The sequence below is a fragment of the Manis pentadactyla genome, chromosome 2, assembly GCF_030020395.1.
Source record: "Manis pentadactyla isolate mManPen7 chromosome 2, mManPen7.hap1, whole genome shotgun sequence".
NCBI classification, from domain to species: Eukaryota; Metazoa; Chordata; class Mammalia; order Pholidota; family Manidae; genus Manis; species Manis pentadactyla.
Genome location: NC_080020.1, coordinates 108,976,167 through 109,000,167, shown reverse-complemented (window position 1 = coordinate 109,000,167; position 24,001 = coordinate 108,976,167). Strand labels below are relative to the sequence as shown.

At 38.4% G+C, this 24,001-nt stretch overlaps 1 protein-coding gene across 4 annotated transcripts; it reads left to right on the top strand.

Moving 5' to 3' along the window:
• Positions 1-10,420: 10,420 nt before the first annotated feature.
• On the top strand, positions 10,421-23,762 carry CARD6 (caspase recruitment domain family member 6). 4 transcript variants are annotated; one of them, XM_036910871.2, is made up of 3 exons: positions 10,421-10,737; positions 11,856-12,404; positions 20,928-23,762. In XM_036910871.2, exons 1-3 carry the CDS (start codon positions 10,455-10,457, stop codon positions 23,165-23,167), a joined length of 3,072 nt encoding a protein of 1,023 aa, XP_036766766.2. In that variant the 5' UTR covers positions 10,421-10,454; the 3' UTR covers positions 23,168-23,762. The 4 variants fall into 4 exon arrangements, with proteins under 4 accessions (XP_036766766.2, XP_036766765.2, XP_036766768.2 ...); XM_036910870.2 differs by having other exon boundaries at positions 11,856-12,413; XM_036910872.2 differs by having other exon boundaries at positions 10,539-10,661; positions 11,856-12,413.
• The last annotated feature ends 239 nt before the right edge of the window (positions 23,763-24,001 follow it).

Genomic DNA, 24,001 nt, shown 5'->3' with positions numbered 1-24,001 from the left:
CACATAATAATTAAAATGGCAAAGATCAAGGACAAGGACAGAGTATTAAAGGCAGTGAGAGAGAGGAAAAAGGTCACCTGCAAAGGAAAACCCATCAGGCTATCATCAGACTTCTCAACAGAAACCTTATAGGCCAGAAGAGAATGGCATGATATATTTAATGCAATGAAACAGAAGGGCCTTGAACCAAGGATACTTTATCCAGCACGATTATCATTTAAATATGTAGGAGGGATTAAACAATTCTCAGACAAGCAAAAGTTGATGGAATTTGCCTCCCACAAACCACCTCTACAGGGTATTTTAGAGGGACTGCTCTAGATGGGAGCACTGCTAAAAAGAGCACAGAACAAAACACACAACATATAAAGAATGGAGGTGGAGGAATAAAAAGGGAGAGAAATAATCACCAGGCTGCATTTATTATAGCTCAATAAGTGAGTTAAGTTAGACAGTAAGGTAGTAAAGAAGCTAACCTTGAACTTTTGGTAACCACCTAAACCTGCAAATAAACCGTCTAAAGCCTGCAATGGCAATAAGTACATATCTTTCAATAATCACCCTAAATGTAAATGGACTGAATGCACCAACCAAAAGACACAGAGTAATAGAATGGATAAAAAAGCAAGACCCATCTATATGCTGCTTACAAGAGACTCACCTCAAACCCAAAGACATGCACAGATTAAAAGTCAAGGGATGGAAAAAGATATTTCATGCAAACAATAGGGAGAAAAAAGCAAGTGTTGCAATACTAGTATCAGACAAAATAGACTTCAAAACAAAGAAAGTAACAAGAGATAAAGAAGGATACTACATAATGATAAAGGGCTCAGTCCAACAAGAGGATATAACCATTATAAACATATATGCACCCAATACAGGAGCACCAATATATGTGAAACAAATACTAACAGAATTAAAGGAGGAAATAGAATGCAATGCATTCATTTTGGGAGACTTTAACACACCACTCACTCCAAAGGACAGATCCACCAGACAGAAAATAAGTAAGGACACAGAGGCACTGAACAACACACTAGAACGGATGGATCTAATAGACATCTTTAGAACTCTACATCCAAAAGCAACAGGATACACATTCTTCCCAAGTGCACATGGAACATTCTCCAGAATAGATTACATGCTAGGCCACAAAAAGAGCCTCAGTAAATTCCAAAAGATTGAAATCCTACCAACCAACTTCTCAGAACACAAAGGTATAAAACTAGAAATAAATTGTACAAAGAAAACAAAAAGGCTCACAAACATATGGAGGCTTAATAATATGCTCCTAAATAATCAACGGATCAAAGACCAAATTAAAATGGAGATCCAGCAATATATGGAAACAAATGACAACAACAACACAAAGCCCCAACTTCTGTGGGATGCAGCAAAAGCAGTCTTAAGAGGAAAGTATATAGTAATCCAGGCATATTTAAAGAAAGAAGAACAATCCCAAATGAATAGTCTAACATCACAACTATCAAAATTGGAAAAAGAAGAACAAATGAGGCCTAAGGTCACCAGAAGGAGGGACATAAAAAAGATCAGAGAAGAAATAACTAAAATTGAGAAGAACAAAACAATAGAAAAAAATCAATGAAACCAAGAGCTGCTTCTTCGAGAATATAAACAAAATAGATAAGCCTCTAGCCAGACTTATTAAGAGAAAAAGAGTGTCAACACACATTAACAGAATCAGAAACGAGAAAGGAAAAATCACAACAGACCCCACAGAAATGCAAAGAATTATTAGAGAATACTATGAAAACCTATATGCTAACAAGCTGGGAAACCTAGGAGAAATGGACAACTTCCTAGACAAATACAACCTTCCAAGACTGACCCAGAAAGAAACAGAAAATCTAAACAGACCAATTACCAGCAATGAAATTGAAGCAGTAATCAAAAAACTACCCAAGAACAAAACCCCCAGGCCAGATGGATTTACTTCAGAAATTTATCAGACATGCATAGAAGACATAATACCCATTCTCCTTAAAGTTTTCCAAAAAATAGAAGAGGAGGGAATACTCCCAAACTCATTCTATGAAGCCAACATCACCCTAATACCAAAACCAGGCAAAGACCCCACCAAAAAAGAAAACTACAGACCAATATCCCTGATGAACGTAGATGCAAAAATACTCAACAAAATATTAGCAAACCGAATTCAAAAATACGTCAAGAGGATCATACACCATGACCAAGAGGGATTCATCTCAGGGATGCAAGGATGGTACAACATTCAAAACTCCATCAACATCATCCACCACATCAACAAAAAGAAGGACAAAAACCACATGATCATCTCCATAGATACTGAAAAAGCATTCGACAAAATTCAACATCCATTCATGATAAAAACTCTCAGCAAAATGGGCATAGAGGGCAAGTACCTCAACATAATAAAGGCCATATATGATAAACCCACAGATAACATCATACTGAACAGCAAGAGGCTGAAAACTTTTCCTCTGAGATCAGGAAAAAGACAGGGATGCCCACTCTCCCCACTGTTATTCAACATAGTACTGGAGGTTGTAGCCACGGCAATTAGACAAAACAAAGAAATACAAGGAATCCAGATTGGTAAATAGGAAGTCGAACTGTCACTATTTGCAGATGACATGATATTGTACATAAGAAACCCTAAAGACTCCACTCCAAAACTACTAGAACTAATATCGGAATTCAGCAAAGTTGCAGGATACAAAATTAACACACAGAAATCTGTGGCTTTCTTATACACTAACAATGAACTAATAGAAAGAGAAATCAGGACAATAATTCCATTCACAATAGCATCAAAAAGAATAAAATACCTAGGAATAAACCTAACCAAGGAAGTGAAAGACCTATACCCTGAAAACTATAAGACACTCTTAGGAGAAATTAAAGAGGACACTAACAAATGGAAACTCATCCCATGCTCTTGGCTAGGAAGAATTAATATTGTCAAAATGGCCATCCTGCCCAAAGCAATATACAGATTTGATGCAATCCCTATCAAATTACCAACAGCATTCTTCAATGAACCGGAACAAATAGTTCAAAAATTCATATGGAACCACCAAAGACCCCGAATAGCCAAAGCAATCCTGAGAAGGAAGAATAAAGTGGGGGGATCTCACTCCACAACTTCAAGCTCTACTACAAAGCCACAGTAATCAAGACAATTTAGTATTGGCACAAGAACAGAGCCACAGACCAGTGGAACAGAATAGAGACTCCAAACATTAACCCAAACATATATGGCCAATTAATATATGATAAAGGAGCCATGGACATACAGTGGGGAAATGACAGTCTCTTCAACATATGGTGCTGGCAAAACTGGACAGCTACATGTAAGAGAATGAAACTGGATCATTGTCTAACCCCATACACAAAAGTGAATTAGAAATGGATCAAAGACCTGAATGTAAGTCATGAAACCATAAAACTCTTAGAAAAAAACATAGGCAAAAATCTCATGGACATAAACATGAGTGACTTCTTCAGGAACATATCTTCCCGGGCAAGGGAAACAAAAGCAAAAATGAACAAGTGGGACTATATCAAGCTAAAACTTCTGTACAGCAAAGGACACCATCAATAGAACAAAAAGGTATCCTACAGTATGGGAGAATATATTCATATATGACAGATCCGATAAGGGGCTGACATCCAAAATTTATAAAGAGCTCACACACCTCAACAAACAAAAAGCAAATAATCCAATTAAAAAATGGGCAGAGGAGCTGAACAGACAGTTCTCCAAAGAAGAAATTCAGATGGCCAACAGACACAAGAAAAGATGCTCCACATCACTAGTCATCAGAGAAATGCAAATTAAAACCACAATGAGATATCACCTCACACCAGTAAGGATTGCCATCATCGAAAAGACAATCAGCAACAAATGTTGGCGAGGTTGTAGAGAAAGGGTAACCCTCCTACACTGCTGGTGGGAATGTAAATTAGTTCAACCATTGTGGAAAGCAATATGGAGGTTCCTCAAATTCTCAAAATAGAAATACCATTTGTCCCAGGAATTCCACTTCTAGGAATTTACCCAAAGAATGCAGCACTCCAGTTTGAAAAAGGCAGATGCACCCTTATGTTTATCGCTGCACTATTTACAATAGCCAAGATATGGAAGCAACCTAAGTGTCCATCAGTAGATGAATGGATAAAGAAGAGGTGGTACATATACACAATGGAATATTACTCAGCCATAAGGAAAAAACAGATCCTACCATTTGCAGCAACATGGATGGAGCTAGAGGGTATTATGCTCAGTAAGGTAAGCCAGGCAGAGAAAGACAGGTACCAAATGATTTCACTCATATGTGGAGTATATGAACAAAGGAAAACAGAAGGAACAAAACAGCAGCAGAATCACAGAACCCAAGAATGGACTAATAGTTACCAAAGGGAAAGGGACTGGGGAGGATGGGTGGGAAGGGAGGGACAAGGGTAGGGAAAAAGAAAGGGGGCATTACGATTAGCATGTATAGTGTGTGTGGGGCACGGGGAGGACTGTACAACTCAGAGAAGACAAGTAGTGATTTTACAGCATCGTACTACACTGATGAACAGTGACTGTGAAGGGGTATGTGGAGGGGACTTGGTGAAGGTGGGAGCCTAGTAAACATAATGTTCTTCATGTAATTTTAGATTAATGATACCAAAATAAAATAATAAAATAAAATAAAAAAAGAAGGCTAGAGAAAATAAAATGTTTTTTTAATTGTCACAAAAAAAATAGCTGCCTGGTCCCTAAAAAATAAATGAAAGAGGAAAGTTAAAAAAAAAAAAAAAAAAAAAAAAAAAAGAAGTCCGGAAATTAGACTCTTACTTGACTTATGGGACATTTACAACAAGGCCTCCCTTTTTCGGCTATGATTCCAAAAGACTGGAATATGGCTATCATTGATCTTAAAGATTGCTTTTTTACCTTGCTCCCCATTCAAAGCAGTCCTCTTAGGCCTGATTACTTTCTCCTGTGTAATGTAAATAGAGCCTGTAAAGTAATCAAGCTGAATCCTCAGATCAACATGTAAATAGCTCTATTTTATTAACTGCTTTCCTTAGAGGCAGTCGTCCTGGAGCTAAGCATTTCCTTGTCTGCAGCCCCAGGGAAGCAAAACAAGCTTGTAACTCAGATCAAGGCTCTAGTAGCGAAAAGTCACAAAGTCCCTGCATTTATCAGACAGGCAGGGGCCTCTCGAGGTATGACTGAAGCTCGGGCAGAAAAAACTAGGAAAACTAACTGAGAGTAATTCGATCCCTAAACTCTAAAAAAGAAGTATCTTATCTTCTGCACACAAATCTGGCCCCAGTACAAACTCTCTGATTAGAGAGTCTTGGCCCCTGAAAGAAGTATGCAGTATAAAGTTATGCAGCTAAATGTATTTTGCCACAAGGGAAGAAAATAGTCAAAAGTTCCATGAACTACTACAATATGGAGCTGGTTTTCTAAATTCTCTTAGTGAACATCTATTCTACTTATTGGGTTCAACATTATCTTCAAAAATTGGTAGGTTTTTAAACTAGACTCCCTGAAGCGGAAGAAATTTACCTTCTGCAATACAGCCTGGCTTTAAATGACTGGAGCTAGAATTGTACTTGCATTTCATTTCCAGCCCCCGGGACACACACAGTCCCTATCAGTTCAGAGCCTTTATTGGCCCTGTTAGTCTGGGGCTGTCTAAACCTTAACCCAGTTATGTAAACTGCTCGCCCTTAGAGTGTATTCTTGAAAACTGAAGTACTTTTAATCAAGTAAGCTAAAAAGAAAGAAGGCAATTAAATATTAGTAACTCAAATCTTTATATCAGTTTGTCTGTCTGTGTATATGTTTTTATATGAAAAGTGTTGCTAACTGTAGTCATTATGTCTCAATTTGTATGTTTGTGTGTCTAAGTGTGTAAATGAAAAATATTTTCCTACCTCCGGATGGTATTAATAAAAATTGATTTAAAAACAAGCGCTTGTGAAAATTGGGCATTCTAAAACTTCCAGAAAATCTAATAAAAAATATTAAGCACTAATGCTAATTTAAGTTTAACTGAAATGGACATGTCCTTATAGTTATCAACTGCCAAAGTTTTACTTAAAGTCTTTAAGTTGATGTTACCTGTTAACCATTTCAAGAAGATGCTTAAAGAAAACTTGACTTTGTCTAATGTTTGGTAAAAGTTTTGTAAGTAATCTAGCATGGTTGCTAAAAATAAGTAAACAAGTGTAGCAAATAAACATCTTAATAATAATACTGTGTTAATGTATAATTGTGTATATATATGCAAACAGCCTGAGAATTTTTGTGGTAACCAAAATTCTTAAAGTTTGCTAAATTACATAGACATATTTTGTGCCTAATGAGAAATTGTGCTGTAAAGCACATTTCCAAAAATGATAATATATGTTCATAGATGTATTGATCTGAAGAATGCTAGTGTAACAGTTTACAGTGGCCTATTTTTCAGTGTTCACTGAAAGTTAAAGTATCAAATGGTTTTAAGTTCTAATGAAAACTACTTAATATAATAACAAAAATATTTCTTTATGCTAAAGATGTGTGTTTTAATAAGAGAAAGTGTAAAGAATGGAAATTCATTTTGTTGCGGGTAAAAGAAGGTAATTGTTCTAAAGTACAGCTATTTATTTAAAGGGGGAGAACACTGAATGTAAAGAGAAAATCATAGAAAGCTTGTGGAAAAATTGATATAGTCATGCTATGTGAAATTAAAGCAAGTGAGTCTTGATAAGTACACAGCAAAATTAGAATTTTGTTTTCAGTTAAAAAGACAAAGTTTTCTTAAACCATTAGTCTGCTCTTAATGTTGAAAGATTGCAAAACGCTTTCTAATTGTTTTATCAAAATAGTTTCTCATGCTTAAAATCTCAATGAATTGCCTGAGTATTTAAGAAAATGAGATTCTAATATCAAAGGACTAAATGTTAAACTTTGCTAACAACTGTGTAAACTTTTGTATCTGCCTTTGAAGTATTTTGTTGTCATTCTAATTAAATAGGTAAGTATTGCTTCATGGCAACCTATAATCTTATTTAAACAAATGCCAAAGAAACTTTCTTTAGACAACTTTCCAAAATCAAATTCAGAAAGGTGCTTTTACCTCTAGTTAACTCTGATATTTTCCAGAGGGCCCCTGGAACATGTCAGAAGAATTTTTTCTCCTCATCGGGAAAAATATTTGGCTAATTTGGCTTATTTATCTGATATATATTTACCTAGAAAGCACTGTCAAAAGGAATAATGCCAAACTTTGTTACTGAATGTTTTGTGTTACAGATATATCCAAATTTTCTTATGTCAACTCTCTTATGTAAGCTCTCATCAAGTCTTTAACCATTGTCATTTGTAAGTCTTTTGTCATTTAAAGTCACTGTTTTATTACTCCTAAACTAGTAAAGAACTAGATTTCAGCAGAACCGCTATTGGTTACATAGGATTAAGTAAACTAACGAAGATGATCTTGTAGCTTTTTGTTTCGAATGTTGCTGACAAAATGTTTTAAGCTTTTTCTCTTAAGCTGACTGACAATGTTCCAGTTTACCTCTCCTCTACGCTAAAAATTTTTTTTTTAGCTATATAATATCACTCAAAGAACAGGCATTTCATACAGTTCTACAGGCCAAGCTCTAATTGAACATTGCCATCTTACTCTTAAGCATTATTTATTAAAACAAAAAGGGGGATTACTGCCTGATATGAAAAAATTAACTGCAAATCAATGATTAATACATGCTTTACATATCCTTAATTTTGGTCTTTTAAAGGGTGACAATCAGCTATGGAAGTGCATTTTCCTGACAATATTTCTTTTTCTAAAACAACAGCAGTTCCTGTATGGTGGTCTCCAATAGGTTCTTTACAATGGTATAAAGGTCATATTAAGGTGTAGGGCAAAGGGTTTGTTTGTGTCATTACAGAGGACCAATGCTTGATCTGGCTGCCTAGAAAGCAGATCAAGATACGCTATAAAGAGGAACTCCCAGCAGCATCGCCATCTGAGACAGCTGTCCCAGGCGATGTCCCTCAACCGGTTTTGTCACTGGAGTGAGGATCCCTACATGATAATGAAGTTTTTGATTCTAATCTCTATACCCATATACATAACCCAGGCCTGTACTATTACTGCTAGTATTAACAGTCCTCCATACTTCGGCCGGGGAGTAGTACTTCACTGTATCTCCACTTGTTCAATTCCTATAGGCCCAGTGATTTAGAAAAAGGATGGTAATGAAATATATAGACAGAAAGATGGAGGAAAACTTGGTTGGGATAATGCTACTGATCAGTCTAAAAGAGACAATACCCACTATGATATTTATAAAACAGTTTTAACCCAAAATGATATTGGCAATTATTCTTGTGAAAAATTCCAGAAGGGAAGCCCTGATCAAATATATAAAAGTAGTTATGTTTATTTGGATATTTCACTAACTGCAGAGAATGAGTATTCTTCACCCAATATGTGGTTGCAATTGGCTAATCAAGGGCTTAACAAGACATCTTTTTGTATAGCAGGTGATTCCTCTATTAGTGGAATCTTAAGGAAGAATTTGATAGGCATAGGACTCCCTTTTCCAGTGTTTACTAATATTTCTGGAATAAATATTACTTTAGCCCCCAAGATTCTTATTTGAGAAATTCAATTGAATTTACCAGTTAACACCACTATAGTTTCTAGTTGTATATGTATCAATTGTACTAATATACCTTCTTACTGTAATTCTACTATTCATGTAAAATGACCATATGGATATAGACTCCCAAATGGCTGGGTGTTTTTGTGTGATAACAAAACCTATCAAGCCTTTTCCTCACATTATCAAGGCGTCTGTGGTATAGGACATATTCTCCCAGCCCTTATAGACCATCCTGGATTTAAACACCGAAGAGTGACCTGAGCCCTGCCTCCAGATTGTGACGACAACTTGAAATTGTTGGACCCTGTTGCCATTGCAGTCGCAGCTGCGCAGGTATTGCCTGTACCAGGACTCGTTGCAGGAATTCAGAAGGAAATATCTAAGCTGGCCTGTGCCTACAGCAAGACTACAAATCTGACTGCTTACATACTGTCAGAACTTTATCAGGAACTTAGAGAAGTTTGAGTGGCAGTGCTTCAGAATCATGCTACCATAGACTATTTGTTGCTGAAAGAACATTTGGGCTGTGAACAATTTCCTGGAATGTGTTGTTTTAATATATCTGATTTTTCACAGACAATTTAAAACCAGTTGGATGATATTCACCATATTATTGATAAGTTTTCACAATTACCTGTATTATCTGATTGGTTCTCTTGGTTTCACTGGCTATGGCCAATACTTGTAGGCCTACTTCTTTTATGCATTTGCCTTCCTGTTTTGGTAGCATGGGTATGCCATCTGATTACTGGCTTAATAAAGCCAATTCATGCATATGCTATATTTCAAGAAGTCATGGCAAAAAATTAATAATTGCATGTTATCTTCTTGAGAGTCCATGTGACAGATCACTGTATATTTTTAAATTCTGCAGCAATTAAGAGGATGAGGAAGTGTTTGCATAAATCTTTTGTATGCCTCTTTGCTCTGTCACATTTACTCCCTGTATGGCCCCAAGAGATGGCTGGCTAGCCAGAGACTGGTAAGATTCCTCACGGGAGGAACAACCTAAGACAGGCACAGTCGCGGGGGCCAATAGGTCGAGAGATGAGGGGGTCAACTGAGGCATGGCTTAGCACCTTGCCCCCACCATGACGCATTTCTTGTCGCCCCTTTTCTTTACCAAACTGCAGTGGAATAAAGGACTTGTCTTCCTTTTTAATTTAAAAACGGGGTAAGTGTAGGTTGCCATCCATAGATCATTCTGTTTCTATGGGAATTGTTTGCCTTCCTTGTTATCTGTGGTGCATAAGGCAGCTCACTAAATCTAAACCAAGATCTGTTTCTTGTTATCTCTAACCCCTCATTGCCTGGGGACAGGGAGGACCTGCCCCAGCAACCTGGGGGCAATTACATTCCTGCATGTTAATCATTGTGTCTAGAAACTTGTTAACCCACTCAAGAATATGATGCCTGATCAATACATATGAGAGGTGCCTTTCCAACACCACTCTTGAGCTGGTTTGCCTTGAGTCCCCTGGCTGGCCTACTCAGGTCTTCGATATCTCATTGCGTTGCCTCCTTTATCTGCGGGTAGGAGACGGGGAGGAGGCCGACAGTCATCAAAAGAGCAGGTAAATAATCTGAAGGGAGCCAAGGTGCAGGAAGGCTCAGGGGGTGGATTCCTCTCCTTCCACGGTGGATTTCTATCTGCCATTCCCCACACGGGGCATCACCAGCATGTTTAATTTTGCTCATAATTCTTGCACACACACAAAAAAGCAACTTCCGTTTCTCTGTTGGACAGATTTCATAATCCATTTCCTGGTCTAGAGAAAACAAGAACAATGGCTGCCGTGAGTGTTCCCTCAGAGATCATAGAAAAAGAACGAAAGAAGTTACTTGATCTCCTCCAACAAGATCCTGATTCTATCTTAGATGCATTAAACTCTCGGAGGCTGATTTCTGAGGAAGAGTATGAGGCTCTGGAGGATATCGCAGATCCCCTGAAGAAAAGTCGAAAGCTGTTAATTTTGGTACAGAAAAAGGGAGAGGTGAGCTGTCTGGATTTTCTCAAGTGTTTATTTAGTACTTTTCCAGAGTCAGCTACCACTTGGAACTTAAGGCATGGTAAGTTTAATTTCTATACTTTTTTGAGGGTGAGAGGACAGTATTGTTATAAAATAAATTATCTCCAAGCTATTATTTTCATTTATCTTTCTTCTGGAGATAATTTTCACTGAAATATAGGGTAAAGGTGAAAAGTGTCCAGGATTTAAAAAGCTGGGAACTGTGTATCTTTTTGGTTTAGGGGACTGGTAATTTTTTGTTTAAATTATATCCAAAACTTTCTGATGTTTTAATGCTAGTACAAACTGCTCATTCTTCTGGCAATGACATTTAGAAATACTCAGAGTTGGAAAGAGACTTGTTAATTATGACACATCCGGATATTCTTTATAAAGTAAGTAAATTCATGGGCATTAACTTAAAACACCTGCATATTTCACTTACTAAAGCTATTTTGAAAATGTAGGGAAAATTGTTTTTAGCACATTTACACAGTGGATCATTTTCTCTCTCATAAGAATGCCAGCCAGAACTTTAGTTTCCTGGAGCATTTCAAAAGCTAATTCTTCAGTGTTCAAATATTAGTGACAGATGAGGGAGCAATTATTTAACAATTTTGTAGATTACCAGTTGAAGTAGGTGTAGCTCCTCTTCCAGGAATTAAAAAAATATTATTTTATGAGACTTTAGAGGCTGAGATAAAAAGGTTAATATTAATGGTCTCTAATGCAGGACAAGCACCATATGCTAGAGAAACAGGTTTTATTATTACTAAGACTTAATATTTCAAATTAGAGCTCTGTTCAGGATGATTTCATTAGCAACGGCCCTAGGAAGTCTGAGCTGGTTTGGGGTCACTGTAAATCCACACATAAGCACTATTCATAGGATTCAGATTTTCTGTTTTGCTCATTGACCCTTTGAATTTGTTGTGAAAGACTCAAACTTTTGAACAAGCCAAGAGTGTGATCTGGTTTTCTTCCAGTGGGAGAAGGAAAGTTCTGACAGTTGACTTTTTGCCTTTTGTGTAAGAGATGGTAGGTATTCCTATCCTCCAGTGAAATAAAGGAGATGATGCTTTGAGACCTCAAGAAACTCAAGCTATTATAAAAGTTTTTTTTTGTTAATTTGGAAAAACAAAACAAACAAAAAATCCCAAACTTTCTTATTCTTTTCAGAATTCTTAAAACATGAGAATATAGAAGCTCCTCAATATATGGGGGTAAGCAAGAAATTGGAAGATGCTTTTTCCTCTGGAGAGAAACAGCCTGAGACTCCTGAGAGCACAGTGTACCGTGGGAAAGGGAAAGGACACTTGGATTTAGACACCCCTGAGGCTTTCAGTGACAAAACTAGTTATAGGGAAACTGTCTTGTCCTCAAGGGAAAACGAGAAGGAATCCAACACACCAAAAGTCACATTACCACATTCAGTTGACGCTGCTAAATATGAAGTTCCAGCACCTACTGAGTACTTACGAGATGGGCAGAGATATGCGGAGCCAGATGGTTCTTTATACTTAGGGAAAGAGGAGTGTCTAGAACCTGTTGGATACTCTGAACATGCAGAAACCATCTTGGGAGAAGAGGATTATAATGACCCAGAGGACATTGTCTATGATGGTGAAGAAGACTTTGTAAATTCACAAACCACAGATTTCTCTGAGAAAGAAGAGAGTTGTGAGGATGAGGAAACTGGCATGTCATTGGAGGAAGAAGAAGAGAAAAGTATGGAAGGTATGGACATGAGATGTGATCTTTGCACAGTTGGGCAACAGTTATTTTTAGGTTGCCATGACATGGGGAGAGGGGAAGAGGAAGGGCACCTAATATCACCAGAAAAGCATCTACTCAGAAATTTGTTATGGCCTGGAATTGCCTCAAAGGTGGGTGCTGACAGGAAGGAAGAACCAGGACTTGGGAAATGGTGGGCAGTATAAGCAAAAGTAAATATTGATTGTCAGTTTATAGGCTTGTGCACAGTTCTGGGTAGGAAAGGAGTAATTTCCTCCTCATCACACCTTGTGTTAGTTTGCTAGGGTCGCTGTAACAAAGTCCTACAAACTAGGTGGTTTAAACAATAAACAACAGAAGTATATTGTCTCACAGCTTGGAATCTCTGAATCTGAAATCATAGTATCTACAGGGTTGATTCTTTCTGAAGGCTGTAAAGAAGAATCTGTTCCTCTCACTATTGAAGCTAACCTTGCTCTGTCTCTTCTCTGTATGAGTCAAGTATTATTCTATCTAGGGAAAAAAAAATCTATTCCTAGCTTTTGGTGGTTTGCTGGAAATTCTTTGCCTGTGGAAACATTCCCCCGCTACCCATCTGCCTTCATCTTCACATGGTTGTCTCCCTGAGTCCATGCTCTCTATGTCCAAATTTCCCCTTTTAATAAGGACATCAGTCATCTTTGATTAGGGCCCATCCTAAAGACCTCATCTAACTAATTACAACTGCTGTGACCCTATTCCCAACTAATATCACATTCTGAGGTGCTGAGGGTTAGGATTTCAACATGAATTTGAGGGGTACATAAGTCACCCCATAACAGTTCTTGCCCTATCCCTATACCTTCTTAATACAAAGTTGCTTTTAGGCCTGATTTTAAATAAAAATTTTTTATTTTTTATATATTTCAGCTGTTACATGGGATTGAATTAATTATTCAATACATAGTATCATCATTATTCTGTAAAAAGCCCCATTTGTTTATTCCACTTTTTTTCTCCATTCCCCATTCCCATTCAGTTTCTTCCACAGGTGACAGTCTAATATTATAATGTGTTTCTTGCATGATGTTCTTTTGTTTGCATGATTTTTTTTCCTGTATCAGTTATTATTGCAGCAATAATGCTGCGTAACCAAGCTTCTCAAAATTCAGTTGCTTCAAACAGTAAGAATGCCTTGTTGTTAATGTGTCTGTAATTAGCTGGGCAGTTCTTCTGGTCTTCCCATATACATCTGTGCTCAGCTAGCCATAGAGTAGCCTCATCTTCCAGAAGGCTAGTCTGGGTTTGTTCTCAGACTAGATGAGGTATATTCTTATGGTGAGGGCAGAGGAATAAGAGGAGAAAGAAGTAGTGAAGGTCATTTGAGGTACAGGCTCAGAACTATTACTCTATAGGGATGCCACAATAAAGTACTACAGAAGGGTGGCTTAAAACAATGGAAAGTTTATTTTTGCAATTATGGAGGCCAAAGTGTTAATGGGGTCATGCTCTCTCTATGAAGACATTAAGGAAAGATCTGTCCTCTCTGCTAGCTTCTGGTAGCTTCAGGTATTCCTTGATTTGTAGATGACTATCTTTCTGTGTCTTCAAACCATTTTCCTTCTGTGCATGTCTGTTTTCAAATTTTGCCTTCTTATAAGGATAACAATTTTATTGGATTAAGGCACACCTGTAGACTTCATTTTAATTTGATCTCTGTAAAGACCCAGTTTACAAATACAACCACATTCTGAGGTACTGGATGTAACATAATTTTGGGGGAAAGGGATACAATTCAATCCATAACAGCATCACTCTTGCCACATTCTGTTGACCAAAGCAAGTCACAAAGCCAATGAATATTCAAGGCTTAGGGAAAAGTAGACTCCACCTCTTGCAAAGTACTATTTCAAAAGGTATGGATAACAAGTGGGGGAAATTTTTGCAATCAATCTAACACCTTTAGCAGAACACAGAGTAGTCTTAATAATAATGTAGTTATGATCTGCAATATAATTCTAATGGCTACCAAACCCCTCTAGTTGACTGGAGCCATGTGGCTATCCTATGTAATATTTGTCTATGCAGCCAGGAACTGAAAAAAAATCTAGACGCATCTGACTCAAAAGAGAAGGGTCTTCATACTTCTTGTCATGTTAAATGTCATGATGGAAAAAAAAAGTCAATGTCAAATCAAAGTTTATGGAAGGCTTCAGGTATTGCCCTGTGTGCTCTGCCTTGTATAGTCAGTTTGCATATACACTATAGATCAACTCCCTTCCCTTACAGTTTATAATTGGATAGAAACCCATATAGTTACCATTTCCTGTGTCCTTTCTTTCTTTCTTTCTTCCTGAAGATCCAAGTTTTAATCTGATGTTTCCCTTTAGCCAGAAGAATTTTATTTAATATTCATTTAAGTGAAGGTTTGCTGGTGGTAAATTCTCTTAGATTTTATTTATTCAAAAATGTCTTTATTGTGCCTTCATTCCAGAAGATTTTTGCTAGGTATAGAATTCTAGATATGTGAGGGGTTTTTTTGTTTTTTGTTTTGCCTCTAGCATCTCAACGGATGTCATTCCTCTGTCTTTTGGCTTCCATTGTTTCTGATGCTAAGTCTTTAGTCATTTTATCATTGTTCCTTGGTAAAGTGTTTTGTCATTTTTCTTAAATTTTTATTAGCAGTTGACTCTGTTATGTCTAGGTGTGATTTTTCTTTGTTTTTATCCTCCTTAGGGTTTGCAGTTTTGTGAAACTATAACACTTTTTTTAAAAATTGGGGAAGTTTTCAGCCATTATTTATGCAAATATTTTCTTTTGTCCCACTTGCTTACTCCTGGCCTTTCTGAGACTCCAAATACCTGTGTTAGAGTAGGCAGTTAGATAGTCATGAGCAGGAGGGGAGAAAGGGTGACAGACCACTCAGTCTCTACCCAGAGACCACTCTGTCTCCCTTAAACCAATCCTTTTTGTCGTTTAGCACAGATTGATAAGCAAAAGATGTGAGTCACTGGGGCTTTGCCAGTTTGGGAGCATGTACTCTTGGGGAAAACCTTGTCCACTAGTAACCGCAGTGCCATTATAATATTATTTACACTTCAGTTATGGTCTATTTCCCCTTAGGTGCTCATGGGCAGATGGTTGACATCAATGTGTGCAAAGAGGTTGGAGGCAAGGAACCAAGGTGGATCTAAAAGGTGGCTTAATAGTGACAAAATGGGAGAGAGGATATCAAATAAACCCCCATAGAAAACATTGTAAACTCAGTGGCTGCTACCCATTTGCAAGGTCAGCCCACAACTCTGTCTTTGGCGTATACTGTCCTTTTACTTTTCTAAATACAAAACTGTTTTCAGGTTTAACTCTCTGTCAAGTCTCTTGACTGAATTCTTTCCTTTGAGGAGACAATAACAAGGAATTCCCAATCCACCTCCCAGTAGCACATGTATGTTAAAGTTTTTGATATTTTTCTATAGGTTGTTGAGGCTCTATTCATGCTTTTTCTTTCTTTAATAGTTACTCTGTTCTTCATATCGGATCATTTCTATTGCTGTATTTTTCAGTATATTGAGTTTTTTCTTCTTTCATTTCCAATCTGTTGTTAAGTACATCTACTAATTTTTTTAAATTCAGATATTGTGATGTTTAATTATATAACTTCCATTTTTACAGTACTTTCTATTTTTATCTGAAAATTCCTATTTAATCATTCATTATGGGCTTATTTTATTTTACATTCTTGAGAATACTTAAAACAGCTGCTTTAAAATTCTTATATGTTGAATCCAATATTTGGGTTGTCTTGTGGTCCATCTCCATTGATTGAGTATGAGTTATATTACATTTCTTCCTATGTCTGTTAACTGTTAACTTTGGATTGTGTCTTAAACATTGTGTATGATGAATTATAGAGAATACACACTGTTAAGTTTCTCCAAAGAGGTCCCCCTGCTTTTTTGGTCTATTTTAGTTGCTAGTTAACCTGACTAGTCTCAAATTCAAAATTCTTTCAGTGGATAGCAGCTGAAATCTCTGGTCAATTCTTTATGCCTTAGTTGGATTATTTTTATGGATTTTTAATTATAAAATGATGTTCACTTCTAGATATTATTGTTTCTTACTTTTTAAAATCCAAGCTATGTGCTTGTTAAATATATCATTGTTGCTGTGTGTACATTTACTCTGCTGCTTGTAAGAGCTCCAGAGTAGCCCTGTTATTACTTTGTCAACACTAGCCATCTGGCCTGGGCTTTGTGGGTCCTGATTTATGTGCTAACTTATTTGATGAATTTTAAATTCATCAAAATGACAAAATATACAATCCTAAAACAAACTAGAGAATAGGCCAAGCTTTCCTGCAACCTATCCTCTCATTCCCTCCTCTGGGAACCTTTCATGCTAGCCTCAACTCCTTCCTTACCTTCTTACCCAACACATATACCAGTCCAAGCAACTTTTAGACTACCCATGGATTTCTTAGATTAACTTGGGTTAATTCTTTTTTGTTGTTGTTGTTGTCATTAATCTACAATTACATGAAGAACATTATGTTTACTAGGGTCCCCCCTTCACCAAGTCCCCCCCACAAACCCCATTACAGTCACTGTCCATCAGCATAGTTAGATGCTGTAGAATCACCACTTGTCTTCTCTGTGCTGCACAGCCCTCCCAGTGCCCCCCCACATTATACATGCAAATCGTAATACCCCCTTTCTTTTTCCCCACGCTTATCCCTTCCTTCCCTCCCATTCTCCCCAGTCCCTTTCCCTTTGGTAACTGTTAGTCCATTCTTAGGTTCTGTGATTCTGCTGCTGTTTTGTTCCTTCAGTCTTTCTTTGTTCCCATACTCCGCATATGAGTGAAATCATTTGGTGTTTGTTTTTCTCCACCTTGCTTATTTATACCCTCTAGCTCCACCCATGTTGTTGCAAATGGTAGGATTTGTTTTCTTCTTATGGCTGAATTATATTCCATTGTGTATATGTACCACATCTTCTTTATCCATTCATCTACTGATGAACACTTAGGTTGCTTCCATTTCTCGGCTACTGTAAATAATGGCTTTTGGATGTAGAGTTCTATAGGTGTCTATTAGGTCCACCTGTTCTAGTGTGTTGTTCAGTGCCTCTGTGTCCTTACTTATTTTCTGTCTGGTGGATCTATCCTTAGGAGTGAGTGGTGTGTTGAAGTCTCCTAAAATGAATGCCTTGCATTCTATTTCCTCCTTTAGTTCTGTTAGTATTTGTTTCACATATGCTGATGCTCCTGTGTTGGGTGCATATATATTTATAATGGTTATATCCTCTTGTTGGACTGAGCCCTTTATCATTATGTAGTGTCCTTCTTTATCTTTTGTTACTTTCTTTGTTTTGAGGTCTATTTTGTCTGATACTACTGCAACACCTGCTTTTTTCTCCCTGTTGTTTGCATGAAATATCTTTTTCCATCACTTGGCTTTTAGTCTGTGCATGTCTTTGGGTTTGAGGTGAGTCTCTTGAAAGCGGCATAGAGATGGGTCTTGCTTTTTTATCCAATCTATTGCTCTGTGTCTTTTGATTGGTGCATTCAGTCCATTTACATTTAGGGTGACTATTAAAAGATATGTACTTATTGCCATTGCAGGCTTTAGATTCGTGGTTACCAAAGGTTCATGGGTTAGCTTCTTTACTATCTTACCATCTAACTTAACTTGCTTATTGAGCTATTTTAAACACTGTCTGGTGATTCTTTATTTTTCTCCCTTCTTATTCCTCCTCCTCCATTCTTTATATGTTGGTTGTTTTATTCTGTGCTCTTTTGTGTTTCCTTTAACTGATTTTGTGAGTAGTTGATTTTATTTTTTGTCTTTAGTTAGTATTTGGTTGGTCTGCTTTCTTTGCTATGATTTTATTTTCCCTGGTGACATCTATTTAGTCTTAGGAGTGCTCCCATCTAGAGCAGTCCCTCTAAAATACCCTGTAGAGGTGGTTTGTGGGAGGCAAATTCCCTCAACTTTTGCTTGTTTGGGAATTGTTTAATCCCTCCTTCATATTTAAATGATAATTGTGCTGGATACAGTATTCTTGGTTCAAGGCCCTTCTTTTTCATTGCATTAAATATATCATGCCATTCTCTTCTGGCCTGTGATGTTTCTGTTGAGAAGTCTGATGATAGCCTGATAGGTTTTCCTTTGTAGGTGACCTTTTTCCTCTCTCTAGCTGCCTTTAAACTCTGTCCTTTTCCTTTGTCTTTGTCATTTTAATTGTTATGTGTCTTGGTGTTGTCCTCCTTGGGTCCCTTCTGTTGGAGGTTCTGTGCACTTCCATGGTCTGATCGATTATTTCCTTCCCCAGTTTGGGGAAGTTTTCAACAATTATTTCTTCAAATACACTTTTTATCCCTTTTTCTCTCTCTTCTTCTTCTGGTATCCCTATAATGCGGATATTGTGCCTTTTGGATTGGTCACACAGTTCTCTTAATATTGTTTCATTCCTGGAGATCCTTTTATCTCTCTCTGCATCAGTTTCTATGCGTTCCTGTTCTCTGGTTTCTATTCCATCAATGGCCTCTTGCGTCTTATCCATTCTGCTTATAAATCCTTCCAGAGATTGTTTCATTTCTGTAATCTCCTTCCGGACATCATCCCTTAGCTCTTGCATATTTCTCTGCAGTTCCATCAGCATGGTTATGAGCTTTATTTTTAATTCTTTCTCAGGGTGATTGGTTCGGTCTATCTCCTTCTCAGGGTTTGCCTCTGTGATTTTGGTCTGTATAATATTCTTCTACCTTTTCATGGTGATAGAGGTATTTGTGGGGAGCTGTCACATGTGTTGGCTAAGAGAAAGTCCCTTCTTGCTGGTTTGTGGCCTTCCTCTCCTGGGAGAACAGCAATCCCTAGCAGCTTGTGCTGGGCAGCTGCGCGCAGATGGGGTTTCTAATTCTTGCTCTGCCACTGTAGAGCTCCATGGTTGCTGTGGGCGTAGCCGGCCTCAGGCTGCTGCTCCAATATGGCGGAGCTGTGTTGGAGGAGGAATGGGTGGGAGGCTGTTTATCACTGTGGGGGGCCTCCGAGCTGTGCTGCTGCCCAGGGGGTTAGGGCACCCGGAGTTCCCTGGGATTCCCAGCTTCTGGGCTAAGTGTCCTGGGACACTTCTGTCCAGCTGTGGGGTCCCTGTTCCTTTAAGACTGTCAAAAAGCACTTGCTTTTCTTTGTCCTGGGTGCGCCAGCTGCGGGGGCCTGCTCACAGGTCTTACAGTCTTGTTCCCCTAGTATCCAGCACACCACGCACTGTGTGTCTGTGCTCCCAGTGCAGATGGCTAGGGCTGGGTGTTTAGCAGTCCTGGGCTCCCTCTCCCTCCCCGCTCCTACTCCTCTCCTCCCGCCAGGAGCTGGGGTGGGGGGCACTCGGGTCCCACCAGGCTGCGGCTTGTATCTTACCCCCTTCACGAGGCGCTGGGTTCTTGCAGGTGGGGATGTAGTCTGGTTGTTGTCCTGTGTCTTCTGGTCTCTCTTTTAGGAAAAGTTGTATTTGTTGTATTTTTAAAAACATACATGGTTTTGGGAGGAGATTTCCACTGCTCTACTCACGCTGCCATTGGTTCTCAACTTGGGTTAATTCTTGAAATCTACACTTCTCTCTCACTTCTGTTGTTTCTTCTAGGCCATGTTAAAGTGGATCCAGGAAGCTTTATGCTGGTTTGGTATCCACCAGGAGAAGAAACTGCTCTCTGGTTTTTTTTTCCTATTTACCACTATCTCTGTATTCTCAGAAAGTGACTAGAAATGTATTAGATAATGGGAGATCAGGATAAATTAGGTACAGCATGTAAATTCTGAGAAAACTTTAATGGAAATCAAATTTTTTATTTCTCTGAACTTTACCAAGATAATCATTTAAGAAATAAATCAATATATGAAATATATATATTTATATGTATTATATATATTTGTTATATTTATATATAGAGAGAAATAAATCAGTATAAAGAAAGAAGCAATATATGTATCAATATGAAGAATTCCTTCTACATGTGTATAATGAAGCATTAACAAGGTTTTTCACTGCTGCATACAAACATTAACCAAAAAACTGGGAAACTTAAATGATCATCAGTAGACAATGGCTAACTAAACAATGGTGCATCCAAAATTGATTGTACAATTGATTAGCTAAAATGAATTAAACAAATCTTGATATATACTGACTTGGAAGAATTTTCAAGAAATACCGTTAAGTAAGAACAAGTTAAAGAATCATTTGTGTAACATCATTTCTGTGAAAATAAAATAGCACCCATTAAACCAAACTATGTGTTTCTGTATATAATGCATACTTATATATTTACACAGAAAAAGAATGGAAAGCCAACATACCATAACATATTGATATATCTCTTGGAAAGAAAGTGGTGGAATCAGCAGAGTGGTAAAAGGAATTTTCACTTTATTTATATTGTTTCATCTTTTGGCAGTAAAAATGTCAACTGTTTAATTTTAAGTCAGTGAAGGAGGCTTAGACTCTGAATCTGTGTATTCACTGAGTATCTTTTTTCCTACAGAGAGAAAAAAAGTGTTTAATGATCTCCTGTCATATTTGAACATGGATAGGAACAGAAAACTCCTGCCAGATTTTGTTAAACAATTCTCCTTAGATCGCGGACATGGGTGGACACCCGAAAGTCCAGGGGACTTAGCCTGGAATTTCCTGATGAAGGTTCAAGCTCTGGATATGACGGCCAGAGATTCAATCCTCAGACACAAGGTTCTGGATAAGGATAGTGAAGGAGAATTGCTGACTGGAATAGGGAATTTGGAAATTAGAGACACACAAACCATTAATCCCTTTGATGTGCTTTGTGCCTCTCTGCTGTGTTCAGACAGCTCTTTGCAACGTGAAGTCATGTCAAACATGTATCAGTGCCAATTTGCTCTTCCCTTGCTACTGCCAGATGCAGAAAACAACAAAAGCATCTTTATGCTTAGGGCCATGAAGGACATTGTGAAGAAGCAACCAACACAGTCTGCAGGAGGGCCTACAATGGTTACAGATCAGTTTCTGACTCTTGTGAAGGTGCCTGTCATCTCTTTTGTGCGCCTAGGATACTGTAGCTTCTCCAAATCCAGAATCCTCAACACACTACTCAGCTCTGCCCAAATGAAGCCACACAAAATCTTCCTCCATCGGGATTTGTCTGCCCCAGTACTTCCCCGGCAAATATCTGATGGCCTGGTTGAGATAATGTGGTGTTTCCCTGATTGTGATGGTCTAAAGGAAAATCATAGTGTTTTTCAAAAGGCTTTTGTGGTGGCCAACCTCCGTGGAGATGTACAAAGTTTTTGGACACAGTTTGGTTTCTTGATGGAAGTTTCCTCAGCTGTGTTTTTTTTCACTGACTGTCTAGGTGAGAAGGAATGGGACTTGCTAATGTTTTTAGGTGAAGCTGCTATTCAAAGATGTTACTTTGTCCTCAGTCCCCAGGCCAAGGAGAGTGAGGAGGCTCAGATTTTCCAGAGGGTACTGAAACTGAAGCCATCACAGCTACTATTTTGGGAGGAGGAGGAAGCTGGGGAGAGAGGGAAGAGCATGGGGTGCCTGCGAGCAACCCTCCAGGAAGTGATTTCCTCTTCTCTCACATATGTGTCCATGGAGGACATGGCCTCCCTGGCCAGGGAGTTGGGCATCCAGGTAGACCAAGACTTTGAGAACTTTCAAGGAATTCAAGTTTCTCCCAGTGAAAGTTTGTCTGAAACAGCTGAAAATGAAGGACAACAAAGATGCCATCATCCAGAAAGCTCATCTGAAACTCACGCTAAGATGCCTGTAAGAGAAGCTGGGGCTAGAAGTGAAGTCAGCCAGAACCTTCAGGATTTCCACCCCACCCCAGTATTCTGTCCTTTACCAACCAGAACTGGAGGTGACTTTAACCATGTTTCCTTGAAAGCTCCCCAGGCTATGGGTCCCCACTTTTGTTCAGAGCAGAGGTCTAAGTGGTTCCATCCTTCACATTTTCAGAATACAAGGACCCATAGTCAAGGTAAAAGTTTTGGGATTCAGTACTTCCAACCCCAGAGATTTTATTCACATGAAAGGTTTATGAAACTTTCAAGAACTGCTCAGGGACATCATATGATTGGAACATTTGAGAGACCACCAAGACCCTTTCCTTGGTGTGTACAGGTCTTGCCTAGACCACAGAAGAAGGGAGCTCTTGAACGGCCTAGGGCAGTGGTCTCCCAGGTAGGTCAGTTCTGTTCCCTGGGTTCACAGCTGGCAGGGGCTGTTAGGAAACCACAGCCTAGGCAAGCCTGCACCCAGGGAACACAGCCAACTGGGACAACTGGAAAACTGATGAGGAAAGCACCTAATATTAAAGATCCTCACTCACCAGCTTTTCAAGCAGCAGACATTATACAAAAACCTGTAAGACCTGCCCCTTGGCAAGGAGCCCAGCTGAAGACAGAGGGTGGGCCTTTAAATCCAGCTTTCCAGATGGGAGTCCATCCCATGTCCAATAGCAAATGTTTACCCAGATCTCAGCTCAAATCCAATCAGTCCAAACTATCCCAAGTCGAGCATTTCCAGCCCAAACCCTCCCAACCTATAACCTCTCAACCTCAGCACCCCCTAGCTCAAAGGTCTCCGTCCAAACCTGCTCAGCCCAAGCCATACCAGCCCCAGCCCTCTCAGTGTAAGCCTTCTCAATCCAAGCCCACTCAACCCAAGTCATCTCAGACCAATCTGTCACAGGCTAAGGCATACCACCCAAGAGCAGGGCCCAGGAGGGTAAGGAAGCATTAAAGTGCTTACTCCAGAGACCTATGAAATGTATCCTTTTACCCAGGACATTGCTATCATATAATGACCTAAAGAAGAATGGCAGTGATGGTAACAGACTACTGTTGTTAGCATGACACAGAAAAAAAGATATGCACTGTATAATCAGATATCATTAAAATATCTGTAAGCATTGTGTCCCCTAACCAAGAGGAAAAGTATGAAAATAAGAATAAAATCAAGCAGTAGATAAATTGAATCTTACCTGAGTGTTAGGTAATAAATAACCTGAATCCAGAGAATGGGGACTATTACCACCCTACTTGGAGAAGAATAAGGTTGGGGTCTTTAATCGCAAAGTGACCACAAAATAGGGCTCAGGTTGCCTCACTGTTGCAAGAAAAATTGCCCTAGGTGTTGGCTGCTCCTGAAGAACCTGGGTAAAAGATTTGGGGTTGAATATCAGTGCTAAGCAGATAACCTTTTTTGGGGATGTTTAGATCAACATGCTTGTGATAGAAGTCCCAATATTTGTGGATAATAAAACTCTCATTTGACCCTTACGTATAGACATAATGAACTAACAACCAATGAAATAAATTATTTTGCGTTAACTTTAGGAATGATCTATGTATGTTTGGTTTTTTAAAGATATTTGTACCAGTTAAGGTAATTTAGCTTATTAGGGGATCTGATACATTAGCCTCATGATTCCAACTTAAAATGTATAACTGAATTTTCAATCTTAGAGATGTGATTTTTTTTTTAAGTTGAAAATCAAGATGGGTTTATGAAGTTTGTAAAAAGCATTGAAATATTTCAGAGAACTTAGGATTCACAGAATTCACAATTTTAATC

What these genes read in the sequence shown, in the direction of transcription:
- CARD6 (XM_036910870.2), top strand. Translation starts at nt 10,455, where the DNA reads ATGGCTGCCGTGAGTGTTCCCTCAGAGATCATAGAAAAAGAACGAAAG. An exon ending in CACTTGGAACTTAAGGCATG is followed by an intron (nt 10,738 to 11,855) that starts GTAAGTTTAATT and finishes TATTCTTTTCAG; the next exon opens with AATTCTTAAAACATGAGAAT. An exon ending in AGAAGAGAAAAGTATGGAAG is followed by an intron (nt 12,414 to 20,927) that starts GTATGGACATGA and finishes TTTTTCCTACAG; the next exon opens with AGAGAAAAAAAGTGTTTAAT.